General features: G+C 38.6%; 1 protein-coding gene across 2 annotated transcripts in view; it reads left to right on the top strand.

Moving 5' to 3' along the window:
* Positions 1-5,509: 5,509 nt before the first annotated feature.
* Positions 5,510-21,040, top strand: part of NUP54 (nucleoporin 54) — a gene marked incomplete at its 5' end in the record, with an annotated part of 37,776 nt that continues 22,245 nt past the window's right edge. Inside the window, 7 exons of one of the 2 annotated variants that reach the window (XM_082838194.1) lie at positions 5,519-5,585; positions 6,283-6,444; positions 9,402-9,485; positions 9,921-10,070; positions 17,380-17,606; positions 19,215-19,402; positions 20,138-20,334. In XM_082838194.1, coding sequence (XP_082694320.1) covers positions 5,519-5,585; positions 6,283-6,444; positions 9,402-9,485; positions 9,921-10,070; positions 17,380-17,606; positions 19,215-19,402; positions 20,138-20,334 — 1,075 coding nt within the window. Of the gene's footprint in view, positions 5,586-6,282; positions 6,445-9,401; positions 9,486-9,920; positions 10,071-17,379; positions 17,607-19,214; positions 19,403-20,137; positions 20,335-21,040 lie in introns of both variants that reach the window. The other variant, XM_082838193.1, reaches the window with a different exon arrangement.

The following is a 21,040-nucleotide window of genomic DNA, read 5'->3' as shown; positions in this document are numbered from 1 at the left end:
TTAAAATATTGCACAGGAAGTGCATTTAAGAAAAGTCCCTTGGGACCAGAAGCAGAGCCACCTCTCTGCAGAAGACCTCTTGGCTTTCAGTGTAACCTAAGTCAGGATTGGGAACCATCAGCTGTCAACAGAATTCAAGCATATTTAAGGGCAGTTTCTTTGATTCTCAACGTTCACTATTCATTTTTGATTGAGAAACCTGTACAGTTAATATGGCAAAGTGCACAGATAATGTCTTAACAACTGAATCATTCTGCAGGATTTTTTGTTTAAAACTGGGTTTCAGTGTAAGCAAATGAAAGAAAAAAAGCCACAGATTTCACAAATACAACTTCTGATCCCTGTATGGAGGTAATAAATCATTTCGTTTCCTTGCCTCAATTTTCCTACTCTCTACCCTAAAGCAATTTGTAATGTTTCCCTTTATGAAGGGGCAGTTCATTAAACTCTCAATTTCTCTATAAATTAAGATAGAACCTATATATACCCCAAATCACCGAAATGTGAAAAGCTAAATTGAAGATATTTTGTCTTCAGTAATGCCAAATATCTAGATTTTTAAAAATTTATCAGTATTTAACTAGATAATTGGCACATCTTATTCTGTTATGCACCCATTTATTCACATTAATAAAACTGATAAGTCAGTGCATACCCATTGATTCATTCTCTTACCAGAATATAATCATCTGTGAGGAAGAAATTTTTAAACACTATGAGGGATAATATTACAGTTAATGATGTACACCTTTTGATTGAATCCCACACAGTCAGGGAGGCCAAAAGCATAATATTTTCCTATGATTCTTAATAGTTACTTGGCTTAAAAATCACATTTGATATTTTCCTTCTGAAAAATCTGTGGCAAACCCATACACTGCAGTCAAGATTATAGATTGGTTAAGAAGAATGAATGTACCTATTTGGTTTTAGGTTGAAATAACAAACAGTTCCTCATGGTCATTTTTGTGGAGCTATTATCCTAGATAGGTCCCCAAAAGCTTTGTGATTGTCACAATCAAAGAATACGGTGTCCTGTACTATGATACTCAGTTTAGGGAGAAACCAAACAGAGAGAGGTTACCTCACTTCTCTCAGGGAAAATCAGGAGTTGAACACAGGACAGGAGATGGTCTTTGCCACGTTCAGCTCCAGGCTTTTCCCACTAGACTTTATTCTAGAAAGCTCACTAAGGGTCAGGCAGACCAAGTACTACACAACTAACCTTTATCGGGGTTTTTACTTAAGAGAGGCTAATTTTTTATTTCAGTTGCTCAAGATAAGAGTTCTGTAAAAGGTGCCCGCCATCCTTGGCCCTCTGGGCATTATCACTAGGATTAATTGCTTGTGGCTATTAAAGAGAATGCGGAGCAGAATGTTCTTCCTATAGTTTATACCGCTGGTTCCTTTCATGTGATTCTTGACATGTTTATTTCTACCCTTAATGCAATGAAATATTTCACTAATAAAAAAACTTTCTATGAAATTGCACTGGAAATTGTATGTTATGTCATCAGATGTCCAGTGGTCTGTGGAGTTTCATTTGAAAGATGCTCTCTGCCCTCCTGACGGACTCAGGCCTGAGTCACACCCTTGGGCCACCTCTGATTTCAGCTCAGCTGCAGTTACAGGCAGCCTGACAAGCCCCACTTCAAGAAGGTCCCACACTGTGCTCTTCTGCCTCAGAGCTTTCTCCAGAGCCCCGGAAGCCCCTCAGGAGCATCGGGGTTAATACTCCTATGTATTGACGCTCAATCAAAGGGGGCAAGAGTCAGCTGACAAAGGTGCCAGTCCTCAGGCTCATTCTACTTGGTTCCTCAGCTAGAGTTGCCCACACCGGAAACTGCTTCTTATCATCATTTCTTCATCCCCTGTCTCACTCTACCCGCCCCCTCACTGCTGCTTCCAACCAAATAATCTACCTGCACTAACATCCTTATTCAGGTCTGCTTCCAGGTAAACGCAAAGTGAAATGCAGACAAATCCACCCAGAGGGCTCAGCAGGATCAGAGAGCTGTTGGAGAAATACCAGACCTTTGTTTCTGTGGACATTTGGACTGAAGTTATTAGTCCAAAAGTTGAGATTACCTTTAAAACCTTTCCCATCCCAATAATATTGCAACTTATTTCTGAAGTCAGAGCAAATCCAGATCAATCATAAAATATTTAGTTCAGTGTTACAAGTGTCCTTATGTATTAAGGACACTTGAACCTCAGCATAAGTGCTTCCTAGGAATCCCAAATCTGCTTCACTGGCTCCTGTCACAGGAGAAGCTCCTTGTTTGATCATAAGCGTAAACTTTCAACTAAGTTTCGTGATGCTCTGGGAACCTGACTCGGAGTTGAGGGAAGGCTTGCCCAAGGAAGTAACATTTAACTGAGACTGAAGAATAGGTGTTAATGAGGCAAAGCGAAGCATTTCAGACAGAGGTAGCAGGAGGTGCCCAGGAACATGTTACAAGCGACTGAGAAAATATTTGGCTGGGATTCAGAGAAGGAAGAAGAAGAGTGGGTGATGAGGCTGAAGAGAAAGGCAGCCTTATTGAACCATGTCAAAGGTTTTGGTCCTTTTCAAGGCAAACGGGAAGCCATTGATGTATTGTGAACTGGGTTGTTGGTCAGAGTGTGTGTGTGTGTGTGTGTGTGTGTGTGTGTGTGTGTGTGTAGGGGGGCTGGAATGGAAGATACGACAGGTTTGTTTAGAAAGACTCACTCTAGCTGCAGGGTGAATAAATTGGAAGAGAGTCAACGTGGATGAAGGGAGGTCAGTTAGGAGGCTGCTGTGTTAGGTGGTTCCTTTAGGGTCCCCACTGGATCTTGTCTGGGTGTCATGCACTAGCCTGCAGGGTGAATTCCACAAAGCCACATACATAGCATAGGTCAAGTAATGGCTTTAATGGGGAAAAACAAAATTCTGGAAAAAGGAAGGCACAGACCCTCCATCTTCCTGTCATCCCATGGTGAGGCAAGCTGAGGGCCAGGGCACTGTTTGGTCTCAGTGCAGAGGGCAGACTCCTTCTAGTCCACCTTTTTATAGGGCGAAGTATTGTCAATGGAGGAATACACAAGCAACTGAACAAGGGGCAGTTTGGACTTGGGCTGCCCATGGAACGTTGCAACTTCCACTGCTGGGGTGAAGAAGACACCAGTTACATGGGACATAAGGTTGGGTGCAGCCCCTTCCCCTCCCCTAGGAGAAGGGGGAACCCCCAGCCACAGCTAGCTCATTTGCCAGACAACCTAGAATGAATCTTGCTCATTGCACTGCGGTAGTCTAGGTAGGAGCTGGCAAACTTTTTTTCTGTAAAGGGCCACTTAGAAAATAGTTTTGGCTTCGCAAGCCTCTCTGTCGCAACTACTCAACTCTGTACTTGTAGCATGAAAGCAGTCCTAGACAACATGTAAGCAAACGCATATGTCTGTGTTCCAACGAAACTGTGGACAAAATAGGCAGCAGCCCACCTTTGGCTCATGGGCTGTCTGCTGATCCCTGGTCTAGGCAAGAGATTACGGTAATTTGAGTCAGGAAGATGGCAGTGGAAATGAAATATTTTAGAAATATTTAAAAGATAAAATATATAGGACTTGGAGATGAAAATGGGAAAGGCAAGGGAGAGAAACATGTCGAGGAAATCATTCATTCATTCCACAGTACTGAATAAGGGCCTATCATGTGGGTGGGCGCTCTGCTAGCACCAGGGACACCGCCAGTAAATAAAACAAAGTTTGCTGCCCTCATGGAGCTGACATTAAATGGGGGCTGGGGGGCAATAAATAGGTGGTGGTAATAAGAATATTAAAGCAGCCAGTGACAGGAGTGGGATGTGCAATTTTAGAAAGGGTGATCAGGGATGGCTTCCTACTGAAGAAATAGTCATCCATTCTTTTCCATCTGAGATCGTTCTCCCCTTCCATCCATAATTTCTGTGATTTGGCTCAGCTGCTGCTGCTTCTTTCTCGCAGGCTCTCTTGAGGGCTGTCTCCTCTGGTCTAATTACTGATGCTCAGCTGCATCAGCTCACTTGATCCTCTCTCCCTGACAATCTCATTGGCACCCAGGCTTCAATTACACCCTAAACATGGGCCTCTCTGTTCCACCTCAGTCCCACATATCCAAGCGCCGGCTGGATATCCTCAGCCAGGTTGTCCTCAAATCCAGTAAGTAAAGAAAGGAACTCATTTTTTCTTGTCTCCCTCCCAAATTCCAATGACATCACAGTGTACAAGCCAGGAACCAGGGACCCTTGCTAGACTCCTCTTTGCCTGCCTCTCCACACCCCATCAATCATCAAGTCCACCTGCTCCCCAGTCTTCATTCCTGCTGTCCTCATCCGTATATCAGCGTTCTCACTGGGACTTCTGCAATGACCACTATTAGCATTATTTAATTGTATGAGTAGGTAACCCATTTACATTTTCAAAAACTAAACGGGCTTTCTACTGCAAAGTCCTCCCTCCACCCATCTTCTTGCCACCCAATTCATCTTCTCAGAGGCAACCGATGTTATTCATTTTAAAAATGTATCTTTCCAGGAATATTTCATACAAATATATGTAATTACATATTCTAGCCCTCTTTTTTTTCCCACCCAAATTGTAGCATTTAGAACACATATAGTGTTCTAAATTGTGTTTATATAATTTACCTTTGAGATCTTTCTTTTCAGTACATAAAGAGCTTTACTTGGCCGAATAGTATTCCTTTGTATGAATGCAACTATTTAAGCAAAACACTGTTTCCTATCATTTGTTATTATAAATAAGGCTGTAACCTATAACCTTGTATTCCATTAATTTTGCCAAATCATTTAGAAGATAAATTCCTAGAAGTAGCATTGCTAGGTCCAAAGACAATTTTAATTTCGATAGACACAATGACTTTGTTTTTATTTTTATTAAAGTTACAGAAGCACATAGATTTAAGAAGCAAATAATTCTACAAAGTTTCTACCAAGAATTCTACAAAACAAAAAACAAAAAACCTAAATGGACATCATTCTCAGAGGCACTTCTTTTAGCCTTCTTCTTTTTTCTTTCTTTCTTTCTTCTTCTTTTCCCCACCATTACCCCATGACTTTAAGTGACATGCTGCTTCGTGAATTTTCGGTTTTAGTGTTATCCACTGTCTCTCCACTATGGAGAATAAGGATTTAGCTTTCTTTCCTACCCTGTCTTCATTGGACACTGGTATTCAGCCTGCTGCACATCTTTTCCAAGGGGCCTCCCTAAAGCAAGTTTTTAAGGGCTCTCAGGCGGCACGCCACGGCGAGCTTCCCAGAATCTCACATTGATTGCGACGCTCCACACCACGTGAATCCACTGACCCCCGGAAGCAAGCCAGGCCGGGGGCGTTCCCTCTCCACGCTCCACCCCCTACGCCTTTCAGGCGTTCCGGCTTCTTAGGCTAGGCCAGAAAAGAGGCGGAACTCCGAGATGCGGGTGTGGTTTCCCACCGGATCGAAGAGCGGAGTGCACCGAGTGCCGCGGGAGCAGCACCCAGGTCCCCTGCTCCCGCGACATGGCCTTCAACTTTGGGGCTCCCTCGGGCACCTCTGGTACAGCTGCAGCCACCGCGGCCCCCGCGGGTGAGTGAGTCCCCCAGACCTTCTCCCGGGGAGGAGGGAAGGCCTTTGGTCCAGCCCTTCGGTCCGAGACTCTTCGGCTTGGGGATCCTGGGGTCTCCTGCCCGCGCGGAGACTTTAGGGGCTTCGGTAAAGGGCGGGCGGCAGCAGAGCGGGCGGAGGCGGCTCCTGAGGAGGCCGCGGGGAGAATGGAGGCCCAACCCGGAGCTCGCGCGCTGCGGGTGGGTCGCCGCAGGGCCCTCTCCTCCTAGGGCTCGTTTCCCGCCGCCTGGGAGTCGGACTCGGAGAGACCGGAGGCGGCTTCTCTCACCCTTTGCCGGAGACCCATCCTTCCCTCCCCAACTCTACTCACCCCTCCCCACCTCAGCGTCCGGGACGGGCGCGAACGCTCGCTTGGTTCCCGCCGCTGGGCTCGGCGAGGACAGGGCTGGGGAGCCTTGGGCGCTGCTGTGCGGCTCCCTCGGCCCTGGCCCCTTCGGTTCTTGCTGCGGGACTACACGCTCCTGTCCTCCTTCCCGTCCCCGCCTCCTCGGCTTTCTTAACTCGTTTGGAGCAAAGTCAGGGTTTGTCTTTGTTCACTTCTTTGAAACCTCCTGCAAACTCTTCTAATCCTTACCTTGCTTTCTTTTCTTTTCTTCTTTCTTCTTCCCCCCTCCCCCTTTTAAAATTCTGTTTGTTTCTTTGCCTACACGCCTATCAGGATTTGGTGGGCTTGAGACTGCCAACTCCACCGCCAGTGGGTTTAATTTTGGGGGTTTCGGATTAACTGCTAATCCTGCAGTGAACTTTAATATTGGGAATTTCGGTGTTTCTACTACCTCGGCGACTCCGTTCAATTTTGGTAACAGTCTGGCAAGTGCAGGTAGATATGCGGGTCGTCTGTGTAACGAATGTTGGGAGCTGGAGTCCAAGAATATTTTGTGGTTCCAGAGTTTGGGAAAGAACAGCGACTTGTCTAACAAGGAAAGGAAATTCATTTCCTAATGTGGAGTCAAAAACATTTGTACCAACTTTTGACACTTAAAAGATTTGGTTTGGGGAAGTCTTGCAAGTTACAAAGTTCCTTTGTTAAATTTGCATTTAATTGAACAGAATATACCTTCCAAGTGATAAGTATTTGGAATGGATTTTTATTTTGAGTAGAATATATCTTCCAAATTATTAGATATCTCTTTCGAAGTATAAGCTCAACAGTCAGGCCCCTTTTCCTGGAATTCTTGGACTCCTGCAGTCATTTTTTTCCATTTTTCCTGCATCTTTCATTGGAATTTCATTTGATTGTCCTTGTGTTTCCTGAGAGAAACAAGTCTTATACGAACAGCAGCAACCTGTCTTGTTTCTTAACCTGTACAATAATAATAATGTGTTTCTTTGGCCAACTGAGCAGATTAGGATACATTTCTATAAGATAACGCAATTATAGAAAGAATCCCCAGTTCTTTACTGGACTTTTTGAGAAATGATCAGAGAGAGCAATTTAATTTATTGTCAGATAGCATTAGCTTCTAAAAGATAGGCTAGATGTCTTTGTACTCAAAAAGGTAATTATGAAGATTCTGGTATCTATATGGATTGTTTGACACTCGTTGGAAATTCTGCAAAACACAAACTATAACGTGTGTGTGTGTACATATATATATATATATATATATATATATATATATAAATTTAAAATAGGTCTATGTGTACCTTGCATACAGTGACCCTATAGAAAAGCCTTGCTCCTCAGCTGCTCGTATATGAATTTATTATTCATATTCTCTTACATATGCCACTTATGCCCATGCCAATTATATGCATTTGGTAAGCATGATTTATTCCCTACAACATACTTGGGAAGTCTGGCATTTTGTGCAGTTACTTATTACTGTAGGGTGAATATGACCTTGGCAATCTGATTCGAAAACGTTTTGAAGAATACTTGAAGTTCCAAAGATTAAACAATCCATTATCACTAAGGTATATTTAAAGTGATCACATATCACTGTTGTTTGGTATGTTTACTTTTCCGCGTTTGCTTAAAATTGGCACTGGGTAAAACAGAAACATTATTTTGAAGTTTGTGTTTCCGACCAAACCCACCCAGCTCATAATTCAACAGTAATAAATAAACCTGTTGGTATTTGCTTGATTTCATGTTCATTTGGAGTTATCACTGTGAAGTTTTGAGTTGTGATAATATAACTGTTTTAACTACTTTTATGTATGTTTATGTATGTTGATCAACTTCAGCAAAAGGCTGATTGAAATTCTTATTTACTTTTTTATTTTATATCCTTGCAGATCCATTTTTACTAATAAACATTTTCACATTATGGAGCATGTTAAGATACCAGTGTTTTTATTGTATAGCCAATTCAGAATATATCTTAGTTTTTCTGTGAAAATTAGAAGTAATGAAAAAGATTAGGAACAATGTTCAGTACTTTAGGTGATTTTTATCAAAATGTTTACAGTTTTCAGTACTGCAGTAGAACCTACAAGTAGAGTATTTGGTTGTGCCTGCATGCAACATGTAGTCTATTCTTGAGTAATTTTCCAAGTCAGAGTCATATGATGACTATCAGTGGGTTGGGTTTTTTTCCTTCTTATATCTTTTATGTTACAATATTGATGAATCTCTGTCTCTTATGCCAGAAATATATGAGACTAAAAGTTAGAATCCCAGAGAGTCTGCAGCATAACTCAGCACTAATGGTTCAGACATTTGTCTTAAAAGTCTTTTGACACCACATTGGTGATCAGGTAAAGACTGACAGTAAGGGGAAAAAAGCCATTGTGTATTGGCCGGAATTCCATTCCATTCATATGTCAGCTTCGATATGGTTAAGATTAATTTCGTCTCTAGATTTATCTAAAAGTGAAATTTGTGTATCTGTCACTGTTGTGGCGCAGAGCCCTGTGATAGCTCTGCTCTCCTTGCCAGCCACTGCTGCCTTGTGATTTTTTTTTCCCTTATCTCTTCAAGAAACACATTCTTGTTTACATACCAATATAAGAGTCGGTATATTGGTATGTTTCATTTGAAAAGTTGCTCAGTCTTGATGGAGACTAAGTAGAAATATAAGCTAAAGTAGAGTATAAATTAATTCACCGAAGCCAGGGTTGCAAACTGGCAGCACAGTCTGCCAGTATGATCTGTTTGTCACACTGTTTTAAAAATATTTGAATTAGTTGCAAAAAAATAAATTGACTTCAGGTTTAAAATTGTGTAAATTTCACACAGAAAATCTAGATTTTCTATTTCTTGGGAAAAATGGGAATATATAACACTACTAAACTACTGCTACTAAATTCTAAAGCCCGCACACTACTAAATTCTCCTGCAGCAGTAATTTGCTGGAATTTAGGAACTGCTGCCATTTAAAAAAAAACTGTTCACACTGATCCCTTCTGGCAGTCAATAAACACCTAGTCTATTTCATTCATGAATGTTATCAGCCTGTATCTTGTAAGCATTTGAGTTTGCAACCCCTGCTGTAAAAGTACACAGTCATTTTAGCCTTAACACTATGACAATAGGCTTATTAACATGTTTACTCAGCTGTAGCTTAATCACCTCTTTAGTTGAAAGGTATATATTGCACTGTGGTATTTCTACTTTAAATACTTAGTAGCTCATTTCTTGCAACATATTGACTTCTTGATCAGTAGTATAGTTTTTTAAAAATTGACGTTAAAGTAGAGAAAGGAAAAGTTAGACCAATATATTTTGTCTTTATGTGGAGCAATTGCTTATCATGTAATTTGAAAAGGAAATTACCTCATATGTATACAAAAGATTCTTCCTTGCTATTTTATTTATCCTTTTTTAATTAGGTGGGTTTAGTGGATTTGGGACACCATCTACAACAGCAGGTTCTGCATTCAGCTTTTCTGCTCCATCTAACACGGGCACTACTGGTAAGAGGACATCTTTTTTTTTTTAATTTTAATTTTATTTTTTTTTGGCTGTGTTGGGTCCTCGTTGCTGCGTGCAGGCTTTCTCTGGTTGTAGCAAGCTGGGGTTACTCTTCGTTGCCATGTGCGGGCTTCTCATTGCGGTGGCTTCTCGTTGCAGAGCACAGGCTCTAGAGCGCGGGCTCAATAGTTGTGGCTCGCGGGCTCTAGAGCGCAGGCTCAGTAGTTGCGGCGCACGGGCTTAGTTGCTCCGCGGCATGTGGGATCTTCCTGGACTAGGGCTCGAACCCGTGTCCCCTGCATTGGCAGGCGGATTCTTAAACACTGCGCCACAAGGGAAGCCCAAGAGGACATCTTATATCATTTGTAGAAGCAAATGAGCTACAAGTCAGCTTTTTTTTTTTTTTACCTTAAACAATTTAAATTTTTCGTTCAAAGGACTCTTCGGTGGTGCTCAGAACAAAGGTTTTGGATTTGGCACTGGCTTTGGCACAACAGCTGGAACGAGTACTGGTTTAGGTACTGGTTTGGGAACTGGACTTGGATTTGGAGGATTTCATACACAGCAGCAGCAGCAGCAACAAACTAGTAAGTATAAGAGGTTTTCATTTTCAGATATAAAGCCATAACAATGTAGGCAACATTGTTGAGTGCACTGTTCAAAACACTTTAGTGGATATCTTTTTTTTTTTGGAGGAATTATAAAGTATTCCAAAAGCTACTTCTTGTGTTTATATATGATGATAGCACCTGGCAAAGAAACAGATTGGCATGATTCTGATTATAAGGCCTCTGTGTTTAGTATCATTCCTTTAAAACTTTTGTTGTTGTTGATAAAAATAACACAAATATAGAAAGTGGCACAGAAGTACAGCTTCGTGAATTGTATATAAGATGAACGCCATTGTAACCACTGCCCATGTCAGGAGGTAGACCCTGGCCAGCCACTTCAGAAGCCCTCCACGTTTCCCTCCTAGTCACTTCCCCATCAGAGGAAATATAGTTTTGCCTTTTGTGTTGATCACTTCCTTACTTTTCTTTATGGTTTTGTCTTGTATTGTTTAGTTTCATTTGTCTTAAATCTCTGTAAGTTCCCCTTTTAGCTCTTTCTTTTTTATTTATTTTTCAATTTGTTGAAGAAATCAGATCATTTGTCCTGTAGAGGTTGTCAGTCAGAACTTTACTGATCACATTCCTATTGTATAGTTAGCATATCCCTTTGTATAGTTAGCATATCCCTTTGTCCTCTGTATATCTTGTAAATTGGGTTGAATCTAGGGGCTTATTTATGTTGATAGTTCAGTTTTTTGTTTGTTTGCAAGACTACTTTATAGGTAGTGTTGTATTTTTATCAAGAGGCATGTAATGTCTGATTCTCTCTATTTTTTGTGATGTTAGCAGCAGCCATTGGTGATCATTACCTAGATCCATTAATTCATTGGGGGTTGTAAAATGGTATTATTCCAACCGTCTGATTCCGTTGTCATTTATTTGTTGAAATACTTCTATAAAGAGAAACTTTACCTCATCCGCTATTTGGTTGATTCTTTCCCTTTATTCTTAGCTTTCAAAATAGAGAGTTTGTTCCCTATCATTCTCCAAAGGTAACCAATTTTTTTTTTTTTTATGTCAGGAACTCAAGTATTTAAATTATTTGATATTTTTCAGTCCATCGCAGTTTTCCATATTGATGTTTAAATTGTTCCATCTTTGGCCAGTGTAAGCTTCTTCAGGTTGATTCCCAGGTCCTTTCAGACAAGTGTAGAATTACTCTTTGATAGCTTCCTTACTAGCTGGTGTGGCAGTATGTTCCAGGGTTATCTTGTATGGATTAGTTTATTTAATTATCACAAGAACTCTATGAAATAGAACTCTTGTTACCTCCATTTTATAGGTGAAGAGAGGTAACTGAGAAAATTGTGACTCTTCCATATATCTTCCAAGATGTAGTATAGGAACATAAATTCAAGTTCCTTGACTTCCTTTGTAATGCTCCTTTTGCTTTTCCATAGTTTGCTACCTCTTAAAATCACTTTTGTTTCATTTTTCTTAGGTAAGTTGATTGATTGGCTGAAATTCACCCTACTCAGTCATTGAAGATTACTAACATATTAAACATGAATTTCAAGAATTATCTAACCAATAGGATGAAGATAATAGAATTATTCTTTCTGGTGTTACAATTATATCTTTCTTACTGTCCTTCTGCAACAATACAAAGTTTGATGGAAATCCAAGTAGTTAAGGAGAAGAAAGGAAAAGTGAAGTTTTTTCGTTGTTTCTTGACATAAAGTCTCTTCAACTATAAGTTATTATAGTTGTGCTTACTCTTGTTAGGAAAAACGGGAATTTGAATGTGGTGCTGTTCATTTTCAGAATGAAAAGGGCTCATTCTGCTGAGTGTATGTTTTATGTCAGGCACTGGGTATATAAGGTTGCTCGTAGTCTACAATGAGATAGAATAACAAACATCCAATTAGGTAGAATAATTAACATTCAATTATAAAAAATATGTATGTGTGAAAGCACTAAAATAGACCCATACAAGGTGCTTTGGAATGTAGAGGAAGAGTTGAATCTTAAGGGAATTAGCCAGTTGATAAAGTCAGAAAAGGGTATTCCAGGCAGAGGGAATAACAGTGACAGAGGCATGAATGCATGGCACGGCGTGATGAATTTGGGACCTGCTGTTGAAAGGAGTTTGAGTTTAATCTGCAAAGATTGTGGAGCTTTTGCCTCATTTTTTAAAACTCCTGCTTGTATGAGGTGCTTGCTGTCTGGTTACACCATCTCTGATATGTCTGATCTCTGTTATCTGCTGATTCCTGGACAGTACCTTTTCTTCATTGAACACTTTGGCAGCTGGCTCTGAGTCCTGCTTTTCTTTCCAACTTGTACTATCAATCTGGGTTATTTTAGCATTCACATGGCTATGTACTCAGACGGCCATACCATCTACCTTTTATTCCAAAGACCTTCTCCATTTCACTTTAGCCACAATTCTTACCTTGGACTTTGGCAACATCTGAAACTGTTCTAATTCCATAATCAATCAATAATCTAATTCCAATCATCAATAATAGTGCATAATCAAACATCCCACAACCTATTGCTCTTTTAGCCTGACTTTTCAACCACTTCCAACATAGCTGTTCCTAGACCTCATTAGGATCTTAGAGCACTGACACTTTCTGCTCTTCCATCAGCTCCTTCCTGTCTCACTGTCCTTTCTAATTAGCTTAGAGCCCTTGTCCTTCCATTTCAGTCACTCTTGCCAGTATGCTAAACTTCCTTATCCTTGTATCATGTCTGCTGGAAAAAACAACCCCAAGCCTGTGTAAGCCCAACTGTCTGTCTAGATATTGCTTGAGAAAATCATAGAGTACAGAAGATTGAATCTCTAAATTCTTAATCACCAACCCAAGTTGGGGCCTCAACATTGCCTGGTAATCCTGTTAAGTTTTTATTTTCAAATTTTTCTCCCACTTTCTGTAAGTTATTTTAAACCTTTATTCTCTTCAAATCTCAAAGTTCTCTGTTCTCACTTTTAGTAGATGGCATTGACCTCTGCTTCAAAGAGAAAATAGAATCCCTCATTGTAATTCCTTCAGTTGCCCACTACCGAATCTTATTTATCTACCTACCGCTGTAACCCATCCTTTTCTCTTTTCGCCTGTGCTCTGGATCTCATATCCTCCCACCTTCTGGGACTCCTTGTGCTGTTGATTATTTTTCCCAGCAGACCCCCACCCTATTCTACCTCTCACCCCCCACCAAAAACAAACTCTTCAGCTTCTCTGTCCGAGGATTATTCTCATTCACATTTAAACGTCTGAAGTTTCTTTTTTCTAAAAACAGAAACAAAAAAATAAAACTACTTTAATTTCACATCTCACTTCAGTTATCTCTTGCTATCACTCTCTTCTCGCCTTCATAAACTACTTGAAATAGATATAGAAGAATGGGATCCCCTGCTGCTGTCTTCTGTTACCTCTCAGCCCACACTAATCTGTTTTCTTCTTTCTTTACCCAGTCAAATAGTTATGGTCATTAATCATCTCAAATCCAATGAACATCTACTGTTCTTTAATTGTGAAAAATTCTAATACAAAAATAGTAAAATGACCCCATGTTGTACCAAATAGATTCAACAAAAGTCAGAACTTGCCACATTTGTTTTATCTATATCCTCCTTCCCCCCTCCTTTTTTTTTTGAAAGTATCAGTATTTTAAAGCCAATCCCAAACATGTAATTTCACCCTTACTTTACTGCTTTACTGTGCTTCTCTCTTTAAAAACATGGAGTCATTCCAACTCACAATTACTAATTCCTTGGTGTCATCCTTAATCAGATTTCCCCATATATCTCAGTAAAGTTTTCTTCAGTTGGTTTATCTGAATCATGATCTAAACAAGGTCTCTTAAGCTTCTTTTTAGTATAGAGAATTCCCTGCTTGGGTTTTTTTTTTTTTACCCCACTCATGAATTGTTACAGAAACTGGACCAGTTGTCCTGTGAAATATCCCCCAGTCTAAATTTGTTTCCTTGTAGAATCATTTGACTTTATGCCCCATATTTCTGGTAAATGAAGTTAGCTTTAGGTACTTTATTAGATTTAAGTTTGACTTTTTGGCATGAATACTTTGCGGGTGGTGCTGTGTGCTTCCTATTGTATCACATTATGAGGCCATCTCTTTTAGAGGTGCAAAGATTGATCAGTGGGTTCAGGTGGTGAGAGCCAGTCTGTCTTGTAAAGTTCCCCATCAGTCTTTAACCTAATGGTTTCATTCATTGATGGTCATTGCCTCAATCAGTTATTTTATTAGGAGTTGCAAAATTAGGAGTTAGTGATTTTCTAGTTCTGCCCTCTCTTCCACACTGAAAGTCTTCTGTAAAAGGAGTTTTCCTTCATCCCCCCTAGACTGCTTGGTCACCCTGAAATGGAATCTGTGTAGGAAAGGCAGGATAAATTCTTTCTTTTTAACTGACAGTTTTTGTAAGAAGTGGTTGGTGGCCTGATTATTTCCAGTGGTGTCCAGGGTGTTGAGATTTTTCTGAATGTTTGATTTTTACTTTTAAAAATTATCATTTTGAATGTGTGAGATTTAGTAAATTGAGTGTGTGTGAGTTGGATGTATTCATTATTCTTTTTGATGCTCAAATTGTCACATTTTTGGCCAATGTGAGCCCTCAACTTCAATCATAGTCTGGTCTTTTTTTCTCTTACCCTATTGTTTAGTACTCCGTATTCCTTTTGCCAGCTCATCTTCCCCTCCTCTGACACAGAGATTTTGCACATGCTGTTCTTCTTTGACGCTACCCCATGGCCTGGCTGACTACTTCCTTTAGACCTTAGCTGAAGTTCTTATGGGACAGCCTTCTCTTAACCCTCCTGCCCCAAGCTTGATTAGCTCCCTCATTTAGGACTCTCAGAGCCTCTACTTCGAGGCACTTATCACAACTGTTAATATTTGTTTGATATGCTCAGTTTGTTTAAAGAACCAGTCTTGTTTACCACCGTATCCTTAGTGTTTGCCTCTATGTCTGACACTTAAGGGGTACTCAGTAAATATTTGTTGAATGAATGCATGGTGAATGAATGAATGAAAATCTGCATGTATGTATATGTGTATGATATATAAAACCAGGAGAGACTGCATTGTCAGGAAATCTAAGGGAGAAGAGTTTTTCAAGAAGGATGTGTATTCAGTGAAAGTTGAAGGTTTTCTCTGAGGATTGAAGGAATGAATAATCAGCAGCATGAGGGCCTGAGAAGGTAGAAAGGTGTGAGAAATCTAATATGCTAAGGCTTTAAAAAGGTCTGTAGGATTTTGTTATTTGAGTTTCTCAAATGCCTTCCAGCTAGTGAGCTCTGAGTAGACTAGTGTGGTTGGAATCTAGTGTGAAGTGTAAATTAGTATAGATGATAGTTTGTTAATCTTATTTAAAAGTTGAGGAAGATAAAACCTAGGAATTTCTTGTCGGAAGCTGCAAAGTGAGCATATAGCAAATCAGGATTCACGTCTTCTGGCTTCTAATCCACTTCCCTACCATTTTCATAAATGCCCATTTGGGAATTAATAATACTCACGTTGAGAGTAACAGCAGCCCCTCTCTAGCCCTGTAGAAGCCCCATTGGCCTTGTGGTACTTGCAATCTTTAAAGCTGAAAGAAAACTTAAATATCATCTAATATAGTGGTCCTAAAACTCAGGTCATTTTGGTATTCATGATTTTTCTTTTATCTACATACCATTTGTATTATTAGAGAATTTTCTTTAAATCAGTTTACTTTTAAACATTTAATATGTTTATTTTGAAAGGAAAATCCAAACTATTGCTATAAATGGAAAACCAGTATCACTTGCTATAGCTATTGTTTCTTTATAAAGAAACAATAATTGAACTTAAGTCCACAGTAAATATAATAGTGTTAATAAATTCTAGCTAGATACCTTTGCTTTAAGCTCCTAGTCTTAGATTTGTGCTCCCCTTTGTTAAAATGTGAGATAAGTGATGACACGAGGCATTAAAGGCATACTAGCACCAAACTGAGACTTTAAAAATATACATAATCAGGGCTTCCCTGGTGGCGCAGTGGTTGAGAGTCTGCCTGCCGATGCAGGGGACAAGGGTTCGTGCCCCTATCCGGGAAGATCCCAGGTGCCGCGGAGCGGCTGGGCCCGTGAGCTGTGGCCGCTGAGCCTGCACGTCCGGAGCCTGTGCTCTGCAACGGGAGAGGCCACAACAGTGAGAGGCCCGCGTACCGCAAAAAAAAAAAAAAAATATATATATATATATAAAATATCAGATAATTAAAAGAGAAGTTTTTGCCATATGATTTAATCCATCTGGTGACTCAACTGTTGCTTGACAAGATAATTTCATGTACCAAGGTTTTTTACTTATCTAGCACTTTGGAAATACTGATCTGATCTAACAACTCAGCCCTTCTTTTATTGGAGAAATTTTAACACAGAATAAGTAACTTGTCCAAAGTTACACAGCCAGCTAAAGCTTTGGCTTAGGATTTGCCCATTTGTTGTTTTTTTTACTATATATTTCTTTGCACTAAGAGAAGGAAATTGTTTATTAAGCTGATATTGACATAACATTGATATAATGATTCTTTTTGCTTATTTTGTATCCTCAAATTTGTATATATTATATACATGTATGTATATTTGTAACAGTAAATATGTATGTATATTTGTAACAGTAGTAAAGGTTGTTTAAAAAAACAATTCTGCAACTTCACAGACTTTACCCTTTTTTCGCTGTGGGTCTAATATTAATATCATGGATCTAAATGGTGTTTAATGGAATTAATTGTATTAAGATGATATCAGAAATGCGAGTTTAACACTGTAAGGATTGTTCTAGCATATTACTTTCCTATTATTGCCATAACAAAGCATCACAAACTTAGTGGCTTAAAACATATTACCTTACAGTGCTGGAGATCAGAAATCCAGAACTAAATTTCACTGAGCTAAAATCAAGGTGTTGATAGGACTGTGTTACTTCTGGAGGCTGTGGGGAGAATCCATCCCCTTGCCTTGTCCAGCTTCTAGAGTCTCCATTTCTTAGCTTATAGCTCCTTCCTCCATCTTCAAAGCCAGCAGCATAGCATCCTCAAATCTCACTTTGACTCTGACCTCCCTCTTCCCTTTTAAAGAGCCCGTATATTATGTTGAACCCACTCTGATAATCCAGGATAATCTCAGTTTAGTTAATCAAATCTGCAAAGTCCCTTTTGCTGTACAAGGTAACATATTTACAGGTTCTGGGGATTAGGATGTGGATCTCTTGGGGTGGGGGATATTCTGCTTACCATATCTAGGACCTGAATTGATTGATTCTTTTTTTGAAAAACTAATTTTGGGGTTCATTTTTAGCATTAGGTGGTCTCTTCAGCCAGCCTACACAAGCTCCTGCCCAGTCCAACCAACTGATAAATACTGCAAGTGCTCTTTCTGCTCCAACACTACTGGGAGATGAGAGAGATGCTATTTTGGCAAAATGGAATCAACTACAGGCCTTTTGGGGAACAGGAAAAGGATATTTCAACAGTAACATTCCACCAGTGGAATTCACACAAGAAAACCCATTTTGCCGTTTTAAGGTATTAATACTGCTTTTGATCTTCACTTGAAGAGTGTACGAGGAAATGTGATATTTGGATTAAAATAATACTAAGAAAACAATTGCTTGGTTTTTTAGTACTCCTTGAACATGGTACAGTAACACTTTCGTTTTAAAAGTACAAAAACTATAAAATTGAAGTGATTTCTTAACATATGTGTGATTGAGATGGCTAGAATATGACTGAAGGAAGGTGTGACTAGAATGTAATTTATAGCAGGAAAAAATGTTAACAGAGGGGAAATGGTCTGCTTGGCACCTATAAAGGGGAGCCCCAAAACTAGAATTGAGTGGTTTTCATCTAATATTGTCCTGGAAAGTATACCCTAAACAGCGTATCAGAGTAACTCTTCTGCTTGGTATGTATACTGTTGTCACTATTATAGCTGACTGCCAAAGCCAGTACTACAACATCATAGTATGTTTTCTTTGCTCTGATTCCATGCCTACCAAACAGCTTTCTCATTTGAATTTAACTTCTTAGAGATTCTGCTTATCAGCCAGTGAGATTTAGGTCAACTTGGTGATGTATTTTTCGTAAAAAATTAACGTATTTCAATCCAGTTTATATGTCAGCCTCTTTTAAGTTTTGTTGGCCTATGTCAGTCTCTTAAACTTAATCAATGTGTACATAGGCTGGTGTTTGGAGTTGCAAGGCTGAGGATCAGACCCTTGAACATGGTTAAACAACAGAAAGTGACCAACCTATCTTGTTAGGGAATATCTCTTTATCTCATCACTCTACAAAAAGAAAGTATACCTTTTGAGTGTATATAGTTGAAATTTTAATACTCTTGTGTAGTGACTAAGAGGTATATAGTAGACATAGGTTGAATATAACAATTTAATTTTTTTCTTTCTTTAATTGATATATTAACATACATATGGTAAAATGCATAATGAACTAATACAGAGTGAATTTAAATTCTTTTTAAAAATTGCATTATAAGTGGTGACAAAAGAGAAAAAAGGCTTATGTCTAAAAGAGTAATTCTTTAGAAAGGTATAGTTTGTCATTTAATACATGTAAAATACTAACCTGTTTCATAAAGTTTTGTATTACGTGAAACCATAAAATAATGTAGACATTGTTTATAGCATTTATAAGTTGACAGTGTTATTATGGTACTTTAAAAGTATTTATTTGGTAGACATTTCTTTATATATCTTTATATAAACTTCGCTTAAGATTCCATGAGTCAGATATATAATAAAGTAAATTACATTTTGGTCCATGACTTTTGCAGTCATTTTTATGGCATGCAGGGTTGTTTCCACAGTGTTCGGAAACACCCAACAATGATGGATATCAAAGTTTTTCAGAGGAGAAAGCTATTTAGTTACTCTGTGGAAGAGGAAATTTTAATTTCTCTCTCTAAGTTTATGTTATTCTTGGGTTAGAAAGTTTCTCTTTATAATTGTGTGACCTCCTAGGGCACAGAGTTATGGATAGAATCATTACATATTCCCTTCATTACCAGACATTAAGCTATTTTCCCTGTTTTAGCAGATGTTAAGCTGTTAATATTAAACACGTGATTTGAGATCTGTACGTGTTTTTGATATTCTTTGTTTTGTCATTCCACAGGCAGTAGGTTATAGTTGTATGCCCAATAATAAAGATGAAGATGGGCTAGTGGTTTTAGTTTTCAACAAAAAAGAAACAGATATTCGAAGCCAGCAACAGCAATTGGTAGAATCATTGCATAAAGTTTTGGGAGGAAACCAGACCCTTACTGTAAATGTAGAGGGCATTAAAACATTGCCAGATGATCAGTAAGTATACATTAAATATACTATATATTTCTGTGTGCCTTGATCCAAAGAGAGTGATCAACAGTGTTTTTGTTGCTAAAGCACAAATTAAATCTCAAAGCAGAATATTTCTCAGCTAGTGATTCTTCAGTATTTATAGAAGCATTTGTTTAAAAGCTTTTTTCTTAATCTTGGGTTTCTTATTAGATGCTAATAATTTCTTAGATTTCTTATTCAGAAACAGGAGGAAACTTAATTATGGTTGTATGCAAATTAGGGGCCACAAAGACATTGGAATGTTTTAACTGATTACTGTACATGTTCATTCATGGATAAATATGGTTAACTTCCCTTGTCCTATGTATAATTATCATGCTTAGTGGCAAGACATTTGCTTTAGGATATCTTGGGTTAGAAGAATTATTGTTATCAGTGAGATATAATAACTGAAATCAGATTTTACTTTTTGGACTAAATTGCAATGAAGCAGCCCATAAACTTCAACAGCATCTCCAAAGCACTTCTCAATTCTGGGGAAAAAAAAAAATAACATTTACATAGGACTTTGTAGCTAAACATACCTTTTATAGATAATATCTTACTTGCCTATGTCATTTTAACTTTATTTAGCACCCTTTAATTTAGAAGGGTGCTTCTGAATTCAGCTAACACCCTTCTAAAATCACATGCTGCATTGATATTTGTGGCTGTGAGTTACATGCTCCATATTTTATAACTTGGTTATCTTTCCCCCAGGACAGAAGTTGTCATTTATGTTGTTGAGCGTTCTCCAAATGGTACTTCAAGAAGAGTTCCAGCTACAACACTATATGCCCATTTTGAACAAACCAATATAAAAACACAGTTGCAGCAACTTGGTGTAACCCTTTCTATGACTAGAACAGAACTTTCTCCTGCACAGATCAAACAGCTTTTACAGAATCCTCCTGCTGGTATGTTTCCAGAGTCATGGAGTTGAGGAAATGAAAAATTTAGAAATACATGCTTCCTCTATTTTGGGAGGTGTTGCTTGGTTATTAATATTAATAACACCAGTGTCAGCTTATTGTGTCTGCTTATTTGGGACATAGTTTTGAATGTTTTTATTGTATTCATTCATTTAGTTTTTTCTATTATATAGCTAGTATGTTTGTTAGAAATTTGGGCAATGATGAACTAAAGAAAAATAGTCCATACTCCATCTACCCAAAGACAATGTAATCTTAGTATCTTATTTTTGTCTAGCTTATCTCTTAACTAAGTATTCAAGTAAAACCTGAATGTGTTCTCACCATAAAAGTTTCTAGATTGACTGATAGATCTTTACCTCTCTTCCATAGAAGTAACTATTATCAATAATTTATTGAACTTTATTAATACTTTATCTGTAATTTTAATGTAAGCATATGTATACTAAGTCCTTGAAAAAAGTATTCTGCACTATACATTTACTGCAACCTGCCTTTTTACTTATAGTATTTCTTAGTATTTTCCATGTCAGTACATAAAGATAAATCTTATTCTTTTTAAAAGCTGCGTGGAATACTGTGGATGTACCTTACTGAATTTAACCTCTAGGTTGTTTCCACCTTTTACTGTTATAAACTATGCAACAATTAACATCCTTGTAAACATGTCTTAGAACACATAGGTGTGTAT

Source organism: Leucopleurus acutus (genome assembly GCF_964270905.1).
Source record: "Leucopleurus acutus genome assembly, chromosome: 4".
NCBI classification, from domain to species: domain Eukaryota; kingdom Metazoa; phylum Chordata; class Mammalia; order Artiodactyla; family Delphinidae; genus Leucopleurus; species Leucopleurus acutus.
Note: the sequence above shows the minus strand (reverse complement) of the source record. Positions and strands in the feature narration are given on the sequence as shown.